The sequence below is a fragment of the Helicoverpa armigera genome, chromosome 1 (genome assembly GCF_030705265.1).
Source record: "Helicoverpa armigera isolate CAAS_96S chromosome 1, ASM3070526v1, whole genome shotgun sequence".
Lineage (NCBI taxonomy): Eukaryota > Metazoa > Arthropoda > Insecta > Lepidoptera > Noctuidae > Helicoverpa > Helicoverpa armigera.
In genome coordinates this window covers 6563173-6582845 of record NC_087120.1, presented here as the reverse complement: position 1 = coordinate 6582845, position 19673 = coordinate 6563173, and the positions used below count along the sequence as shown (strand labels likewise).

The window sequence follows — 19673 nt, the reverse complement described above, 5'->3', positions numbered from 1 at the left end:
AGTCGTGTTGGATCGCAGTTGGATATCGGTCGTATGTCGCTTAAGTAAAATTTGCAGAATCGAGCACCTGGTTTCTCTAAAAGTTCGGTAGTCACTAATTCACGATAGATTTGTTTGAATTTAAGTACTTTTTTAGAATTTAAGGAGTTCTATTCTGCCCTGACGCTAACAGCGTTATCAACTCGTCGACCAAAGCACTACTTTATTTATTATATTTCCCTAACCTTCAAAATTATATAGAATCACCCCATATACACACACACTTGCCTGTATAACATTTTCACACCTCTGCTAATAAATCATATGTATGGGCTCATTGAAGCAAGTATTTCCGTGATCAATATACCTCTAGGTGCCACGGCTGCGGGGTTATTCGAAGAATTGGGCCTCAGAAGGAACATGGTGGGTTAAGAGTGGCACTCCCTCCCGCAGTGGGTCATTTGATGACTTCGCCCTAAACATATTTCCATTCATAATATTAAGCCTATTTCTTGTAGTTTATATTATTTATAATTTATTATATTTTTTATACTTTAATCACTGAACAGCAAGAATCGAGAATATTGATTGTATTAAAATTCTTGCATGTATTAAAAAGGCGCCATCTATACTTAGATAGCTGTAATCATTTAACGCAGACATTGCTGTTAACTTTACATCTCGTTTACGTTTACGTTCGTTACATCTCGTTTGGATGTTACTCATCTTACGTACAACAAAAGGAGGTAGATGGCGCCACTTAAAATTATTAAGGATTAAAGATAGTGTACAATTTTCAATTGAATTGATGATTTTTAGCACACAAGGACAGTAGTCCTAAGTTAGTTAAGGAAGATTTTAAGAAAACCCACAGAACACGAATACTTAATTTGTGTACCCAAAGATCCGAGGAATCTAAACCTTTGACTATTTGACTCCAACTTTTGTACCATTCGATTCCTTCCATTCAATGTTTCAAGTGATGTTCAATTTTGGGAGGATTGATCCGGAGAGCTGATTCACAGGGCTGCGGGATTGTTCGATATAGACCAACAATTTCATTTAATAACATGCTAGATAAAAAGGAAAACTAACGTAGAGTAATCCTAATTCTGTTCTAAGTTCCATGACTTGCAAATCTGTCCATGACGGTTTATATTTTACCTGTTTAGCATTATGCCTAACAGCTGTATACCATTTAACCTTGATAAATCATGTTTATTGGCATTTTCACCGCAGGACTCAAACAATAACAGAGACTAATAATTATTGAAGTTGATTGATTAAAAGTAGGTTATTATTCAAGAACCGTTGTGTCGACCTTGTGATGAAAGGTATTTAAAAAATAAACAAGCTTTGTTCTATAAATTCGCCTATTTAATTAAAGAAGCTAATTTCAAACATTTTTTGGCTAGAAAAAGACATCGACTGTGGTGGCAACTAGGGGTGTACCTAATGGATTCGCGAAGAGAGTCGTTACCAAGTATAATCTTGCCCAAATAAAATCCAAAAGAACCCGGGTCCCTGGAAGTGTGAAGCCATCTGGGTTACATTTATAAATGCCCATAATGTAGGTACGGTGTCTTAGACTTACGCCATGAGGTTTACATGCTCAAGAATCTTACCGATGATGTTTTACCCATAAACGATACACGTATGTAAATATGAACAATTATAATCCAGTTCTATGTAGATATAGAAAACTAATACAGGACAGATTAGGTAAGAAATCTTCATAATTATACAAATGATGATTGATATGTTGAAAGCGACCCTGATTAGTCATAACACCCCTGTGTTTTGCAAAATTACGTCCATCAAGTAGATAATAACATGTGTGGGATAATTTATATAGGTCCGATGAAAGTTTCAATAATGCTGTTGAACAACTGATTCCTTTCGAAACGATACCTATTGAGATCCCTCGACATGAAAATTCTATCAGACGGGTCTGATTTAGAGTAAGTTTTTACTTAAAATGTATTTTGCCAGTACACTATAATTTTAGTAGGTACACGGATGAAAAGAATAGTGCCCTCTTGGACCCAGAAGATTTCTGTTTTTAATGCTTCTTCCCTAGTTACCTATGCATATATTAATTTTATGAGCTCATACAATTTATCGTTTTAGAGGGGTGGAGAAAGTTGAAGACATATTTTACATAAATCTCGCTCGGAAAAGTATGTGGATCTTAGATAGCTGGCCGAAGACTCCGAACGAATCCGTTACTTATCGGTACTTCGTTCTGGCACTGAATGTTGCCACTCTTGTCGGTGGAGCCGTCTATCTCAGGAACAATACTGGAGTGCTGTCTTCTTTCGAATTAGGCCACACTTACATCACAGTGTTCATGAATTGTATAACATGCGTGAGTATCAAACCATGCTCTTTATTAACTGCATCAAGAAGGAAAGCGAACTCAACACATCTAACTACATTTATGACATGGCTTATGGCTACAAAACACTTTACCTCCTATCTTGTGGCTTTATAGGATCTTTCTTCGATTGATTCGACTGTATGGTTTCAATTTTTCTTAGGAGCACGCTAGTAGTTTATTTTGTTTTGTTTTAAGCTATGAAAAAAAATCTTTTGTGCCATTTGATGTAGCCTACATCAACTGGGTGCGAATTCTTCTAATCAAGTGATTCTCTTTTTAACAGTCAAGGTGCATAATGATATTATCAAGAGAATACAATGAAGTAATGTTATCTTTCGTGAATAAGATACACCTTTTCCATCATAGGCATAAATCCGAATATGCTTACAAGGTATGTTGACTTTTCGGTTATTTGCTACTAGAGTTTTTAACTAAGAAAATGACATGAAACTGCTCTTAGAGGAGTCTCTTCAAGAATTCACCTTAATTAATATCTGTCTGTTCTGACTTTTTTTCTTTCTTTTCCAGACACACATCTTTATACATAAAATATCTCATTTCTACACGGTCTACTTACTCGGTTTGGCGTTAAACGGTTTGTTGTTATTCAACATGATACCGTTTTACAATTGTTACTCTAGAGGGATGTTCAGAGATGTGATTCCTGCAAACGCGACTTACGATCATTCTGTGTTTTACTCCGTGCCTTTTGACTACACTACCAAGTTTAAGGGATACATAGCTATGACGTCATTCAACTGCTTTATTTCTTACACTTGCACGAGTTATTTTTGCGTTGTGGACCTCACGGTGTCATTGGTAATATTTCACCTATGGGGTCATATGAGACTCTTGACGTATCATCTTGCGAATTTCAAGAAGCCCGCCTCAGTGTTAGAGTCGAACGAGAATACAGATGCAATCAAAGATCACTCTTATACTCAGGAAGAATTGAAAGAAGTGTTCGGTAAACTTCGAGAGTATATTCGTCATCACAACCTTATTCTTAAGTAAGTACCTCTGGTAAAGTAAGTGTATAAAATGTTTTCATGTAACAACCAGTCCCTTATATATGGCCACCTTTAGCATAACGTTTATGGCTTTATAGAAACGTTGTAATCCTACTTAAAATAGGTAGTCTATTTGATCATGGTAAGCGCTTAGTCATGATTATTTAGGTACACTTTTGCAATCTCATGTTGTTTTCGAGGTTCAAAATAATCATCAGTATTAAATTAAAATTAAATTACGTTTCTTTGAAGTTTTTCTTCAGAAATGTCAAACGCTTTCGGACCAGCACTCTTGGCATACATGGTGTTTCATCAAGTCAGTGGCTGTATTCTGCTGTTAGAGTGTTCACAGTTGGTAAGTTTCTTCCTGTCACAAATGAGCAGGTCCCTTAAAGTCTATGATTAGGTACATTACTGAAAAATAACACTCAAATCCATGACAATGAAAGCTATGTGTATATGTAGGTATATATGAAGGTTATTTAACGTAAGTTTAACAAAACTTATTGGTGAAATATAATAATTATCAGGTGTATTGCAGGATATGAAAACGTTGGTGCGATACGGGCCTCTGACAGTAGTCATCTTTCAACAACTTATTCAAATCAGTGTTATATTTGAGCTCTTGGGATCCTCGGTAAGAAAAAGTGCAGGGCAAACGGACCTAAAATGTTGACGAAATACGCGTATTAATTATTTTTGATTTTTAAAATAAGCTATTATTAAAGTAACTGGCGATTCGGTCGTCAGAATGGCTGCCTTACCCAGCTAGAACAAAATTGAAATTACTTCAATCCGTACTCTTACTCTTTCACTGCTGCTTAATTTCTTATTTCTCATAAATATTTATTTTTTTACCACATAGGTTTTGGGGATGTACCACATAGATTATGTTTAGGACTAATTTAAAAACTGTTACCTAGCAAATCTATTTTTTTGTAGAATGACAAATTAATCGATGCCGTGTATTTAGTTCCGTGGGAATACATGGACACTAAGAACCGAAAGCTTGTTTTCGTGATGCTGAGACAGTCGCAAAGGTCTATAGATCTGAAGATGATGAGCATGCTCACCGTCGGCGTCCAGACTATGACTGCGGTAAATAAGAACATTTACAATTACTGCACAAACACGTATATTATTAGCTTTTTATATTTTGTTCGTCTACAGCAGACGACAGGACTATATAAAGACTATAGAGTCCCTGATATTTGAGAGGCGAGCGTAGCGAGCCCTTTTGAGACAACTTTAATGAAATGGTGACACAAACCCGACATTTATCCCTGACTATACGATTATTGGCTTTATTATTTTGAATGTACATTGTATGTATATCTCCAGAATAAAACAAGATTTACAGACAAATCTTGTTGTTTTAAACCATCTCTGCTCATTTTTCCATCCTCCGTGTTTTAACCATAAATTATTTTTGATTTCAGATATTGAAAACATCGTTTTCATATTTTGTTATGCTGAAAACAGTTGCAGAAGAAGAACAGTGAAAATTACCCTTATTTCACAATTTTTTTCACAGAAAGTACAAAAGCAGACTTGCAAATTCTAAAATCCCTTTAAATTGTTTAGTTTCATTCATAGCGTATGTTACTTTACTTCTTGCTTTTACATTTTGTCTCAAATATCTTAGTTTTCTTATTAAATAAACAATATATAGCACATGAATGCCATATTTTAGTATCATCCAATATTTTTTATTATATAGATATTTTATGACATAACTCAAGAAGAATACCGATGTATTCGATGAGTTAAGTTATTGATGTTATCGATTGACCAAAAACTTTGATGGAATTCACGATGATCTTTAAACAAACAAGAACGATGATACGATCCAACAAGTACGATGCTGGTACTCTTAGGTCTACTTTTAGGACCTCTCTGTTCTTAACAGTATCTTCAGAAATAGCAATAACAGTTTGCTATAGTTAACCAATTTCGACAGCGCCTTACAAATGTCTTTCATAATTAACACGCCAGGAAACAGCCCTGTCGTATCCACAAATTGACCTTTCAGGCAGCGGTCTCTTTGTCCTATTGGTTGGACTTCGTAGAATATGTACCTACAACATACATATATAAAATTGATTGACTGATATACTGCGGGTTCCAATATCCATCCGTTGTTTTGCAATTGATCCGAATTTTGATAGGTATTAGTTTCGTATAAATTATGTTACAATCTCTAACCGAAAAACCACTGATTGTCGAAAGTGAAACAATAAAGTCAAAGAATCAATTTTAGATTTCATATTATTTTTATTTATGGTATTACAAAGCAAATACGACAGAGAATTGCTGTTTACAAAATTTATTCCTTTTTAAAGTATGTCTACACACTGCAGTATTTACCTGCAACATTCTAGGAAGGAGATGAAATCTAAGTAACCGCAATACCTTATTTACAAAATCGTCTCATACTTATACTTATATGAAATATTTATCTTTGCTTTAGTGTTTTACGAGGAGCGACTGTCTATCTGACCTCCTCAAACCAGTTACCTGGGCAACCCAATACCCCGTTGGTAAGACTGTTGTAAGACTTACTAGCTTCTGATTACCCGTAACGACTGCCAAGGATGTTCAATGACAGCCGGGCCTACAGTTCACCGTACCATCCGAAACACAGTCATTGGTGTCCAAGATATGCTTAGAAAGTACACACAAACTTAGAAAAGTCGCATTGGTACTTGCCTGACCTGGAATCGAACAGACGCCCTCACACTTGAGGAGTTGACAAGAGCCAAAAGTCAAGTGGGTAATGATATCCAACCACGACACCGAGTGTTACTCTAGCTAAAGGTAATAAATAAAACAAAAATACAACTGTGCCTAGGTACTTTGTTTTTAATCAGCATCAGGAAGGGTGAACGGTATACATGTAGTAGGCACATAATTGATATCGTTGTCTGCTCCAGTGACGCATGTTGCGAAGCATTCCTCTCGAGTTTCAAAATTGTTTTGGTTTCCTCCACAGCCCGAATATAAGCGACGTCTGCAATCCCTGGAATACATTAAAAGGAAGATTAGAATTTTTATTTTATGAAGGCATCTTTAAAAACGTCAACGCGTGTTGCTGATATGATTTATTTGATGTAAGAAGCAACATTAGCCCAACGCGACAGGCTTAGAAGCGGACTGCATATTGTTCAAAAATCCATGGAAATTAAATCCATTTTGCTGCGCCTAAAGCTTTTATACTTGACACTACAGTTTTATTGGCCATGGAGGCATATGTCAGGTTTCTCATATCGATGTTTAGTTTTTTTTTTTAATATTAAGGTGAATATCAGATTATCAGCAAAATAGCTTATTCACAATGGCAGATCTTCCGGAAACACCGGGCGGAAAATCCGCCAGTGTGAAAAGGCGTATAATACGAGTAGGTATGTACGTATAGTCCATACTAAGAGACTTACTTCTGTAAAGGATCCCAGGCCCAACGGTTGTAACTACCATAACATGTGCCGAAATCGAATGCTAGAGAGCAAAAATGTGGTACGCGCGCTATAACAAATAAACATTATTATATTTAATTGTTAAAATAAGATAATAAGTTCACAGTTTTTAAACCGGAGAAAAAACTAGACCACATAACATCTCTTAATGCGGGTTGTCGGTTGTTGATTTCAGTCTTCAGGAGTCTGACACTCCCTCACCGCTGCTAACCCACAGCGGGAGGGGTCATTTGATGATTTTCGACGTCGGAAAAAAAAGGCCCCTATCACAGATTAGGTATATTTTATTGAAACTTACGTCCTGCCATTGAATCATTCAGGTAACAATAGTTCATACAATCTCGAAGGGTGACGAATCTATTGCCGTTTCCCTGGCAGCCCCCCCAGAAGAACCGGTAACACCTGTATTTCTTAGCATCGTAATACCATGAGACAATATCAGCTCGACAGGGCCCAGTGTCCGCCCGTAATAGACATGACTTACGCCTGGCTGCAACAGAAATATGATGATAAGGTCCTACTAGCCGATTATCTTCTACGGTGGCTGTTCTCATGTAAGGAGATTAGCCGACTGTCCAGGACACAAAATAGTACACGCATCTGCGCAGACACAGGTACACTCACAATTCCTTCACTCTCATAGCCCGATGGGTGGCAATCCGACACGACAGGAGAGAGATCAGGCTCAGTACCGACAGTTACGTGCTCTCCGATGCACGGCAGAAATAGACCAAGAAAATATCGCTATCAAATAAGTAACAGCCGAGAGTATACAAATTTGATAAGAATCATGAATGTTGTTTCAGTTATCATTGCCACCAACTTCAACTTAAAATAAAGGAAATACTGCGTAGTAGAACGTACCAAAGCTTACCGAAGTAGCCTATTGAAATACTTTGTATATTTTCCACAATCTACAAAAAACACATGCCTATGTGTATCTATGGTATGTTCTTTCAAAATATTTCGCAATACATTTTTATCATGGATATTTTTTATATTCGCGGATTGTTCTAATTAAATATAACGAGATTGTAAAAAAGAAATAAAAATAAACTAATGCTACAATTAGTTTGTTTTTATTTCTTTTTTACAATCTCGTTATATTAGAACAAGCCGCGTTAGGGAATGGAATTGTTCAAGGAAACCATGTTTGTCCTAATTTTAATGTTTATGCCTGTCAACTCATATAAACCCGTAAGTAAATAAGTACCTATTTAGTTTCACTCTTAGTGCATGCGTTAGATCCATAGTTTGGAAGTTTAGAAAGGACATAGGATAGTTTTTATTACAAAAAATAATAAGAAAAACAACGATTATACCATGAGATCTAACTATATACTCATGTCTTTAAATTCTTAAGGCGGCTTCCAATTAGTTACTGTCTGTTGATTGATTGCCTAGAAGTATTGTAGATTCATGCTTACAGAAGATACGAATTTTTTATTGCTTGTTGACATACATCTATACCGCCAGATTGGGAACTATGTGGGTAAAACCGAAAATCTGCCAGAAGCCAAGTAGTCGAAATTAAATGTGTATTATGCTCTCGCTGATATTGGGCTGACAAAGTGTAGTTGCACTATAAGACATCATCATAATGTTGAAGGTTGGGGTCGGCGAGAAATGACGTGCGATGTTCCCAGGGGTCGGTTCTTGGCCCTCTCTTGTGGAATATTGGTTACGATTGGGTCCTGCGCGGTGCGCTTCTCCACGGCGTCAGCGTGACATGCTATGCTGAGTCGCTGACGACACGCTAGTAACAGCACGTGGGAAGACGTACCGACAAGCGGCCATTCGGGCCAAAGCCAGAGTCGCGCAGGTCGTGGGTAGGATCCGGCGTCTTGGCCTTGAAGTGGCCTTGCACAAATCCAAGGCCCTTTGCTTCCATGGGCCGAGGAAGAAGCCACCTCCGGGGTCCAGTATACTGGTAGGAGGGGTCACCATCACTGTAGAGTCGACGATAAAATACCTCGGGCCTCGGACTCGTTCTCAACAGTCGATAGGACTTCGGGGCGCACTTTGGGGACTCGGTTGTTGGCCACATCTTCAGCGCTCTCACGCTTGCTGCCCAACCTTATTGGGCCCAACTCCTTCTGCCGGAGGCTCTATATGGGGTTGGTGAGGGCGATGGCGCTCTATGCCGCTCCAGTGTGGGCGAACACCCTGACGGTCCGCAACCTTGCAATGATGCGAAGACCTTAGCGAGCGATGGCCATCGGAGTCATAAGGGGATACCGCACGATTTCCTTCGAAGCAACACGCCTCCTAGCCGGATCCCCACTATGGGACCTGGACGGCGCGAGGAAGCGGTGGGACGGGGCGAGCGCCTCGCGCCTCGGCAAGTTGAGGCGCGCAGGGCTGAGCTCCACCAAGAGGTAATTGCGGAATGGAAGCAGCAACTTGCGCAACCCATGGCAGGGCACGCCACTATCGCAGCGGTAAAGCCCATCCTAAAGACGTGGCTGGAGAGACGCCACGGCGTCCTCAGCTTCCGGCTGACGCAGGTTCTTACCGGACACGGGTGTTTCGGAAAGTTCCTTTGTCGCATAGGCCGGGAGCCACCACTGTGGCATCTGCAGCGAACACTCGGCGCTGCACACGTTAGTGGTGCCCAGCTTGGACAACGCAGCGCCGGGACCTAGCGGCAGAAGTAGATGCTGCGGGAAATCTGTCGCTGCCGGAAGTTGTGTCCTGCATGGTCGACAGCGAAGAAGGGTGGAACGCCGTCGCTTCGCTTCCTTGTGCAAGGATGTGATGGTCGCAAAGGAGACGGCGGGAAGAGAGAGGGAAGCTAGTACCACTCTTCCCGCCCGCAAGTGGAGGGTAGTCCATGAGGATTTTCCCCCTGATAAAAAAAAATATTTCTTTCGTGATTTTATTTGCCAAATATGCAGATCTCAATCATACACCAACAGATTTCTAAGTTGGTTATCTACCTTCTTTTTTTATTCAAACCTCTGCCATTTACATGTTCTAAACATATTTATAAAATTAATGCCACTTTTCTTGTAATTTTATCCTATCCAAAAAAAAGAAAATTTAGACTGTGTTCTGATTATTTAGTAGATGGGTTTATGTGAAGTTTGCCAAAAATTGGTCGGGCGGTACTTCAATTATCACATTTTTATAACTAAATGGTGGACTTTATATGTAGCGAAGCTTCTACCGCGGCCACATATTTTCCTATGTATTTATTTACTAAGATATTTTTATCACTCAGGACAAGGAACTGGAACAAGGTCCCATACAACGCCGAGCAGACTTAGAAAGTTTTCTTCAAAAATTGAAAGACCTCACTCATAGAGCGTTAAATTCTTCAGAAACTGCGCTTAACATTAAAGCGTTTGTTCAAGGAATATACCACAAAATTTTTCCGACGACAACCACGACCACCACCACGACACCGTCCACGACCACGAGACGCAGAAATGGATAGATTCCTTATTCTTCAATGTTATAACAATATCAAATTAACTGTAACTAGTGATTCCAATTCAATTATATATTAATACACAAAACCATAGTTTTTTTTCATAATTTAAACTATTCCCTGAAAGCGTTCTTCAGAGAGGTCCTTTGGGAAATTATACAGGCTAAAACACACCTTTATTAACATACCTTTATTTAAAACGCACCCCCCAGGAAGGTCTTACTTAGCCAAACCAAATGTTTAGGCTTTATTTGGGCTGTGACCAGTGACAGTTTGTAAATAAAAATCAAACAATAAAGCCAATACGGTGCATCCAGAACAGACTGCCTTATAATATCGGATTTGTTACTTGAAAAACAAAACCGTTATTTATCCCAGCTCAAAAAATGTTATCATTATATCTAATCAAATATGCATGTCATATTGAAGAAAAAAATGCTTATATACATCAGAATAACCTATAAGCCCTTTCCAAACATGGGAAGTAGTTCTTTAACAAGTTAGATGTCAAATAAATGTAAACAATACTACACATACATTACACCCTGTTCTTAAAATTATGAACCTTATTAGGGTTCCGCACCCAAAGGGTAAAACGGGTGTTTTCGCTCCTCTGTCCTGTCCGTCCGTCCGTCCGTCCGTCTATCACCAGGCTGAATCTCATGAACCGTGATAGTTAGAGAATTGAAATTTTCACAGATGATGTATTTCTGTTGCCGCTATAACAACAAATACTGAAAACTAGAATAAAATAAATATTGTGGGGGGCTCCCATACAACAAACCTGATTTTTGATTATTTTTCAATTTTTGCTCTGGTACGGAACCCTTCGAACGCGAGTCCGACTCGCACTTGGTCGGTTGCAACTAAACTAACTTATAACAGCGTACCTCTAATTATTTCGTCTGCTTTTACACACATTTTATTAGCAGATTTCCTTGATTCCCATTCATTTCCATCGTCTGTTTCACTCGAGTAAGCTAAACGTGCTATTACAACCAGAATAGAGAGTACAAGCAATTCTAGCAATGTCTTTGATATTATATTCATCACTAACAAAACTTAGGTACTAGCTAACTACATCACGATATTACAGTAGTGTGTTACCGTTTCGAATAAAACTAAATTTTTATTGGCATTCACAGGTAAGATTTATCCGACCTACGTGACATTTTATATATTTTATTTATTGCTTTTCGAAATCGATTGCATTTTTCTGGCAGCCTCTACGCCTCTTATGTTCTCTCTTATGCACTCTCGTATGTACTCTCCTATGTACACTCTTATGAACTCCTCTTATGTTTTCTCTTATGTACTCTCTTATGTACTCTCTTATATACTCTCTTATGCACTCTCGTATTAACTCTCTTATGTACTCTCTTATGTACTCCCTTATATACTCCCTTATGTACTCTCTTATGTTCTCTTTGTAAACCATCAAAAAGTTATATACCTATGTTTAGCTACATCTTACGTAATTTTTGTTTTGAGTTTTCATAAAATTAAAAAAAATAATACAAACTGTAGGTTCGTGCCTCCGTATCCTTTGATTTGCTTACTTACTAAGGGCTGCGCTCACGCATTCAGTTAGTTAACTATACATAGGTACAGTTTGGGCCGAGTTCTGTTTTTTAAACGGTTTTATTTTTTACCTTGTGAACCCGGGCCTTGTCAAAGCTATGTACATATAAATACATCCGTGGCGGCATGCTAGCCAAGGTAAAACTTATGTCCCGACTGTCTCCACGAAAACTTTTAATTACATATTAACGTTTCCATATAAACTTTAACAATTTCATCATTGAACATCCTTGGCAGTCGTTACGGGTAGTCAGAAGCCAGTAAGTCTGACACCAGTCTATCCAAGGGGTACCGGGTTGCCCGCGTAACTGGGTTGAGGACGTCGGATAGGCAGTCGCTCCTTGTAACTTACACTGGTACTCAGCTGAAACTGGTTAGACTGGAAGCCGACCCCAAGATAGTTGGGAAAAGGCTCGGAGGATGATGCATATAATTGATACATTTTTTTTTTGTTTTTTTATTATTTAAATTACTTTATGTTATTTCTATAGATGTTGATTTGATGGAGAGCGTACCCCTACCGAGTTAGCCATAAGTACCCATACCGAGATAGCATCTATCGTATTTTTTATTGGTTAATTCCGCTCTTTTTTTTAAACTATCGAAATCAAATTAACTGAAAAGTGGAGGAAAACGACGGAGGAAATGCATAGATATCTTATGTACATACATACATACTTCGACACGTATCAAAACTACATAGTTAGGTACTACTATAAAGTATGTACACGATTTCCCAATACATTTACAATAAAACATACCCGAGATGATTGCATTTTTATTTCTTTTTTTACAATTTGTATATTGAAACTAGCCGCGTTGCAGAATGGAGTTGTTGAAGCAAACTATTTATTTCTTACTTTTTATCTTCTTTTGTTTCCATTTTGTTCAAGCCGTAAGTAATTTTTAATCTTTTTTTTTAAGAAATGTCTTAATTTTTTTGCCCATGGTTAGACCCCATTGGGAACAATCAGGACATTTCAAATCTTATTAATATACATTTATCACAAAATAAAGCATCCCTAGAACTTTTTAATTAAATACTATAAAATTAGATTATTTTTTTATACAAAAATATATTGTGTCTTCAAAGACATAAGTTTATAATTAATATATCAAAATACTTCCGAAAGTTGATATAAATGTTTTGATTTTTGTCAGTGGTAGATTACAACAAACATATATTTCTTACCATTCAGGCGCCTTGTCGGAAAGCAGTCCAACCTGTCCATGGAAACTATGAAACGGTAGTTTTTTTTCAAAATGGAGAATTTAAACTGTAAATAGTGTACGAAATAACGTCAAATTGTATCAAAGTATGACAATAAAGTTGGTTGAGTACCTACTTTCCTTCATTGAAACAATTTAAATTCTCCAAATATTTTCATAATATAGAGGTAAATTAGACATTTTTAACACTCAGGCTGCCAACGCAGAAGGAGAACAAATTATAAGGATTTCTATACAACATGTAAAAAATGCAACCTGCGAACTTAAAGCACGGTTAATTCAAATCAAGGATAAAATGGCAAACGTTTACTACAGTGTAAAAGATGGCGTTCACAAAAAGATAAATTCAACAGTACCTCTGAAACTTAGACAATTAATGGGGAAGGCTCGAAATGACATAAGGAATTTGTTTGGATGTCCAAAAACACAATAGCAATAAAAACACCATAATGTAACTATCAAGACAAGTCGTAGTTTTCTGATACTGTTGTGCTAATATTATAAAGAGGAACTTTTTTGATCATTTGTTAGTTTGAACCTGTGATATGTGTACCCCGTGATAACCGATGATATGGGCTGTTTCATCCGGGTACGTGGAATATTTTCTATGGAACGCGGGAACCGCAGGAAACTGCTAGTTCTATATTAACATACAATAATAACTATGTCAAGTCATGGAATTCGCCAATAACACATAGCTAGTGACACATAGCTAGTGAAACCTAGAACAAAACCACTGTATTTTTTATAAAGTAAAAGTGTTAACATAGAGTGATCCTACATGAAATGTGCTACATGAACAGATTGAAATCCCAACAGAATATTTGTTTCAGTGTACCGTATGTGCAGCGCACGGGTCGCGCCGTGAGGACCCGAGAGAGAAAGTCGTCAAAATGATATTGCCTAAGAGGAGACATTACTATCGAATGAAAAATGCAAGCTCACCTTACTAAACCATCCGTAGCTCCCAGTACAAGTTGCAGTGCACAGATCTCCTATGTTTTTAATTACTAAGTTTATATCTTACATCTGGCAGGCGCGCCGAATGTCTAATCAAAAAAATAGCATACAGTTGGGGAAGCCGGAGAAGATACCAGTGCCAATGCCAACCCAATCAACGATAGACCCGAAAATTCTAGTAATCGTGAGTCAGTTAAAGAAAGGCACGCTGTTGCAAAACAAAGAAAATTACGAAAAACTATTGCAACGTTTGAAAGAAGACTTCTATCCAACGACCACTAAAGCACCAACTTGTTCAAAATGTAATAAATCATAAAAATCTCGTGACATCGAAGTTTTTTTTTTATATTCATCCCCACTATGCCACCTACATCGATCATGACAATTGACATAACCAAATACATAGCAATAATTCGCAAATGTAATGCCTGATAATGTAGAATAAGTTATATCAACATAGCCTAACCTTTTCCCAACAACAGATTCCGGTGTACCAGTGTTTAACACGGAGCGACTGCCTATCTGACCTCTCCGAAACAGCTAAGTACCCCGATACCCCTGAAACGACTGTTTGACGGACTTTCTGGCTTCTGACTAAACCTAGGTAACGATTAGCAAAGATGTCCAAATGAAAGACTGGAGGAATTTCACCTGCTTTACAAAACACGGGACCTACAGATTACAACTTCGCTCTATGCTCCTAGAAGTTTCTCACTAAATTCGTTTGTCTAATAGATGTTAAATGTGTCAGGTGCCTCGCATATCCAGTCACAAAGAAGTCTTAGACATTGTGTCGTTCGTGAGGCCCCGGGTGTTGCTGCCAGCCATGCCGAAACCCAAGCAAACATCAGCATTCCCTGAAGCCACTACTCCTAAACGAAGAACTAAGAGAACTACCAAGAATGTTAGACCGCGACAGCGCAGAATTACATTATCACGACAAATACAAATCATTCTATCCCAGCTACAAAAAGGCAAGGCTTTGAGACAAAGTGAAAATGACCACGTGTTATTGCACAAGTTCAAAAATGACTTCATGGCTGCGAGGAAACGAGTTTTTCGCACTCAATAACCAGTTTTAAACTAATTTTGGCGTTTTATTTCATTTAGTTTACATGACCGGATAACGTGTAGAAATTATAAATTATGAATATGCCAACAATATCGATTCATGACACTGCTCCTGAAACCAAAAGGATGATAGGTACAGAGCTACTTGTGCCACATCTTGATATCAGCTGCTATTTTTCTAAATAATCATATAGGTGACAGATATTTTTTTGAGATGAGCTAAAATTACATCTCAATCATAATAGATGCATCAATACTACAATACTGCAACATCGGAGACTAATTGTATTAAATACTGTTTTGTTTGTGCCTACTCTTCTTCGTGTAATCAATGGTACAGATATGTCAATACTTGACAGAATTACTGTAATATTTTTTTTTATAACAAAATATTAATGAAACATAAAAATAGAAAAATTGCAATCTTCAAAAATGTCTTCAAACGAGACTCGTCCGTATTTCATCGTCGTTAGGAAAGAGGAGGAGAAGGGTGACAGATTTGCGAGGATTAACATGGAAGTGAAGCACAGAGCCATATGTGAGCCCCAGAACCCTTTCACGAAGAAGACTGCCCACACTCAGACGTACCCGACCAAGTTGATCCCCGCGTCGCCCAGGAAGGCTTGCTGCTTCTACTGCACCTGATACAAGATGATCACCGAGCTCACCGCCCGCAGCGGGCTCACGCCGCACAGATCCATAGAAACGACCACGAAGAAATGCAGACCTCTACTAAACCTTCTGTGTATATTCTGGGCTAGGTGCTTCGGAAACGTTCTTGGATCACTTTTGAGGATAATAACCTGTCACAGAGTATCTAATAATTTTTACCTTTTATTTCTTCAAAGTTTTCGTTATTTATCGTTTTATTTAACAATACAATTGAAAGATTTGGATTACTTAATATTGAAAGGGGAAAAGGGATAGAAGATATATCCTTTGTCAGATCCTGAAGCGACTGCTGAATGATTTAAATAAAGGTAATACTTGAAGGTTTTATGCATCCAATTTTATTTACTTAAATTATAATTCCTGTTACGTTACAACTGATATCAGTGCCTGTTTTTTCGTGATAAGGTTGACATACAATTAGATAAGTAAGCATACAATTTATTATCATAGGCATCGGAAGATCTCGTGACAATATGATGAAAATTGATAAGTATCTGGTTGATAATAAGCACTACATTTTACATGCCCGTACCATTATTGCTTCAATTTCAGGGTTCAATAGTAATATAAAAGATTTCAGAGTTTCTTCGCTGATCCTAGATGATACTATTTTCACCATCCTACCAAAGAAAGTGGTAGTATAACATTCGCGCTAACCGGGCAGTCGACATCGCCTTGGGATCACATATATGTTGAAAATAGAAAAATAATAAATTCTCTAAAAACTCGACATTGGCGTCAAAAACCATCCTTCGTTAAAAAGCAATAGATAGATACTTAGTTGCACTTGACCTTAGTATCATATTAAACGGTCTATTTACGCTCCATGCTGAGATCTGGTATCTCAAGTGCTGAGTACTTGTCATCACAATCAGCGAGAGATAGACATATGTTATCCAAGGTAGTCCCATTTATTGGATAGGCAGTATAGGCATGCCTATATGATGTGTAATCTTGATATGTCTTGGGCAGCATAAAACATTGGCTTGTTCCCACCTGTTTCCCAAATTCCTTCCCAACGTGTCCAAAGCGAAAAAAACAATACTTTAAAAATAACAATATCCTTCACCCTATCTCCAAAAGACTTACAAGGACAGAGACATAATTTTGATATTTTGCTGTCGATATACAATATTTTTTTGGAGCCATGTGGAAGAAATTTGAAGGTATGTTTTGGACCCAAGTGGAAGAAATGTATGAAAATTATGCTAACAAAAGAATGGATTTGGAGTAAATGGGAACAAGCTACAAAATGTCATATCTCGTATTAAACTGTTCAGTTAACAAAATACTATTGTATTTTCTAAAACCTTCAGGGCTAATAGAAAAGTTTAACCTATGAACAACTAAATTTCAGAAGATAAACATTGATTGAACCGAACTGTTGAAGATATAATTAATTAAGTTTGCGAAGCTTCAAAACCAGGATTTCTTAAGAACTCTCTGAACAGGACACACTGGTAGAGCTTTACCATAAATATCTTAACTAGTTGCACTAATTTTGTCTAATTTCGGTGTCAGATGAAAACAACGTAAAATCCTGAATATGAATGGTACGGGATATAATATTCCAGGCTTTATCCTCTTAAATATACCTGTTTTGGGTCCAAAAATGGATAAGAAAGAAAAGGTGGGTTTAAAAAAAGCTAGTCAACTAGTCGGCAAGGTAGAATTGTCTTCCCATAATCTGATATTGAGAAACATTAGGTATCTCAAGTCGTTTCTTAAAATGTTACAAAAACAAAGACAATTTTGTGCTCCTTCGCCAGAATCATGACAAACGGCTGAATAGATTAAAATGATGTTTGGTAGGTACAGAGATAGGTGACACCCTAGCTGAGTCTGCTATAGGCCAGCTTCTCTGGAGAAGTGTACAGGAACACGAGTGAAACTGTAGGAGAATTTCGTAGAAGCACGTTACATACACGAGCAAAGTCGAATGTTCAAGGTTAAGAAGCGGCTGCGGGCCCGGAAAGGTCACGTTAGTAATAAAGCAATGTCGGTAGCTGTTAGAAGATTCATCCTTTTTTATCGGAATAATCAAGTGTCCCTACCACGCTTTCTTCAGTAGGTACAAAACAATCATTAGGAAAATAATTTGTTACATTTTCTCTGTTTGCTAGCTGAAGCCATTTTCTGTGCTTGCGACCATCAAATGAAGCTGCTGAATTTGTACAGTTTTAAAGGAATCTTCATAAAAATTAGTCCAACTTATTTCTTCAATTGCTAAGAATTTTGCAATACTCTGAAATTCGCTTTGGCGCTATAAATGAACTGAATTCTGCAAACCGGTTATCAGTTCTAATTCAATAAAAGTAATTAGTGGATTGATACACTCATCAAGATGACGATGTCGATTTGATTCGCCGTTTCGCTTCGCTGTATTCTTGCCAGTCATTCTCCAACTATGCTTACGTCACCATAGAGGATGACAAAAAACTTGCGTGCATGTGATGTAGGAACCTACTGCCATAAACCTTGATCATTTAAAATTGTGACATCACGACTATCCGCGATTGAATTGTATAGAATTAATAACGGCCAGTGAAGTCAGTGTTTCCCATTGTTCTAGGATGCGTGAGGTTTTTTTATTCAGCTCAGTTTGTGACTGTGATAGTGTGATGACCATAAAAGGAGTTTATATACCTACTCGTACCTGCAATTTTATAACTTGCCCATAACGTAGTAGCTATTGCTACTGTAATTGCATCAGCTCTAGTTGTGTGTTTTGATATTACATTTCGTAAATTCATATCAGTGGAAGACCTTTTCATTTAATTTTTATCTAAGGTGTAAGCAAACTTTAGTTAAATCATTAATCAGCTAGATGTTACCTGACATAGTGAAATCAACTGGAGGTTGTTTTCAGCCTTATGTCATACTGTTAGAGTTCACATTGGCTCGTTGGCACTGATTCATATCATCTTACTATATTAGTGAAGTACAGTCGGGTTTCTTTATAAGTAAATAACTCAGACTATATTTTCCTCAGTCATTTTCAGTACCCATTCACATCAACTATTTCATTGTTTGGCGGTGGTACTTTTAAAACAAAATTAAAAGCAAGCATTGCTGGGCAAAACAGGGGGGCTTTTTACAGTACCTCCATAAAAATTACAGAGCTGTAAATATTACGATTTATATTGCTTGACATATGAATAACACTGCAAATTGCTGAGGCAACATATTATGGCAGAATTAAAAGAATACGAAACCTTGTAGACGTTGACTTATCAATGCACGCAACTGTACCTACCTGTGAAGGCACCTAGGTATATACGTGTAGCTACCGTGTTATCAAAGTGCAGTGTCGGCTGCCGACAATTATGTAGTGATTTATATTGTTTTATAATAAAAGTGTAACAGAATGGAGTCAGATGATATCGTCGAGGATTTTAACTTGCTGGAGAACCGCAGGAAAGAAAAGGTATGTTTTATAGACCATTTCATTTTGAAAATATATTTTTTTGTAGAAATTAAGGTTATCTTCACGTGTCTTATTTTTAAAGTCGTTCTTTTTAATGAAAAGGATGTACAATATGCCTATTGTTGACTGAAAGTTACAGTTAGAGATGAGATGATGATTCTTGGAATATTAAGAGAAGATTTTACGGTTTACTGAATATAGTTTTCTAGCTATCAGTTACAGTAACGTAAACGTGGTTACACATTGTTTCACAATATGATGAGAACATTTTATAGTTATTTCAAGTAACGGTGGGTCAAAACCTTCCATGCGCTAGTTCCTGATTCAATGGAATTTTATAGACGCTGTTTAAGAACATACCTGAATATAAGTACTGCTGCTAAAATGTGGAATATTTTTTTTATGAAAGTTTCGTCGAATAGCTTTTATTATTCAGGTACCTATTATTTTAGGGGCA

At 37.4% G+C, this 19673-nt stretch overlaps 3 protein-coding genes and 1 long non-coding RNA gene across 4 annotated transcripts in view; 3 read left to right on the top strand and 1 right to left on the bottom strand.

Annotated features, from left to right (window-relative positions):
- The first annotated feature begins 1851 nt into the window (after positions 1-1851).
- Positions 1852-4988, top strand: LOC126054668 (uncharacterized). Its single transcript, XM_049841129.2, has 8 exons — positions 1852-1940; positions 2110-2347; positions 2643-2750; positions 2888-3369; positions 3622-3724; positions 3911-4006; positions 4312-4467; positions 4809-4988. The coding sequence occupies exons 1-8, from the start codon at positions 1909-1911 to the stop codon at positions 4869-4871; spliced, it is 1278 nt and encodes a 425-aa protein (XP_049697086.1). The 5' UTR covers positions 1852-1908; the 3' UTR covers positions 4872-4988.
- Positions 4989-6215: 1227 nt separating this feature from the next.
- LOC110383578 (BPTI/Kunitz domain-containing protein) lies at positions 6216-11404 on the bottom strand. Its single transcript, XM_049839199.2, has 4 exons — positions 11166-11404; positions 7141-7332; positions 6804-6891; positions 6216-6388 (listed from the first exon to the last, which is right to left on the bottom strand). The coding sequence occupies exons 1-4, from the start codon at positions 11323-11325 to the stop codon at positions 6232-6234; spliced, it is 597 nt and encodes a 198-aa protein (XP_049695156.2). The 5' UTR covers positions 11326-11404; the 3' UTR covers positions 6216-6231.
- Positions 11405-12609: 1205 nt separating this feature from the next.
- LOC110383577 (uncharacterized) lies at positions 12610-14397 on the top strand. The gene is made up of 3 exons (XR_010276373.1): positions 12610-12751; positions 13056-13103; positions 14123-14397. It is a non-coding gene; the product is annotated as an uncharacterized LOC110383577 (long non-coding RNA).
- A 4388-nt stretch (positions 14398-18785) lies between these two features.
- The window catches only part of LOC110382520 (peptide transporter family 1), a 38687-nt gene continuing 37799 nt past the window's right edge, over positions 18786-19673 (top strand). The window contains exon 1 of the mRNA XM_049839192.2: positions 18786-19216. Within this exon, the coding sequence (XP_049695149.2) occupies positions 19157-19216 (60 nt within the window). The 5' untranslated portion in view covers positions 18786-19156. The remainder of the gene's footprint in view (positions 19217-19673) is intronic.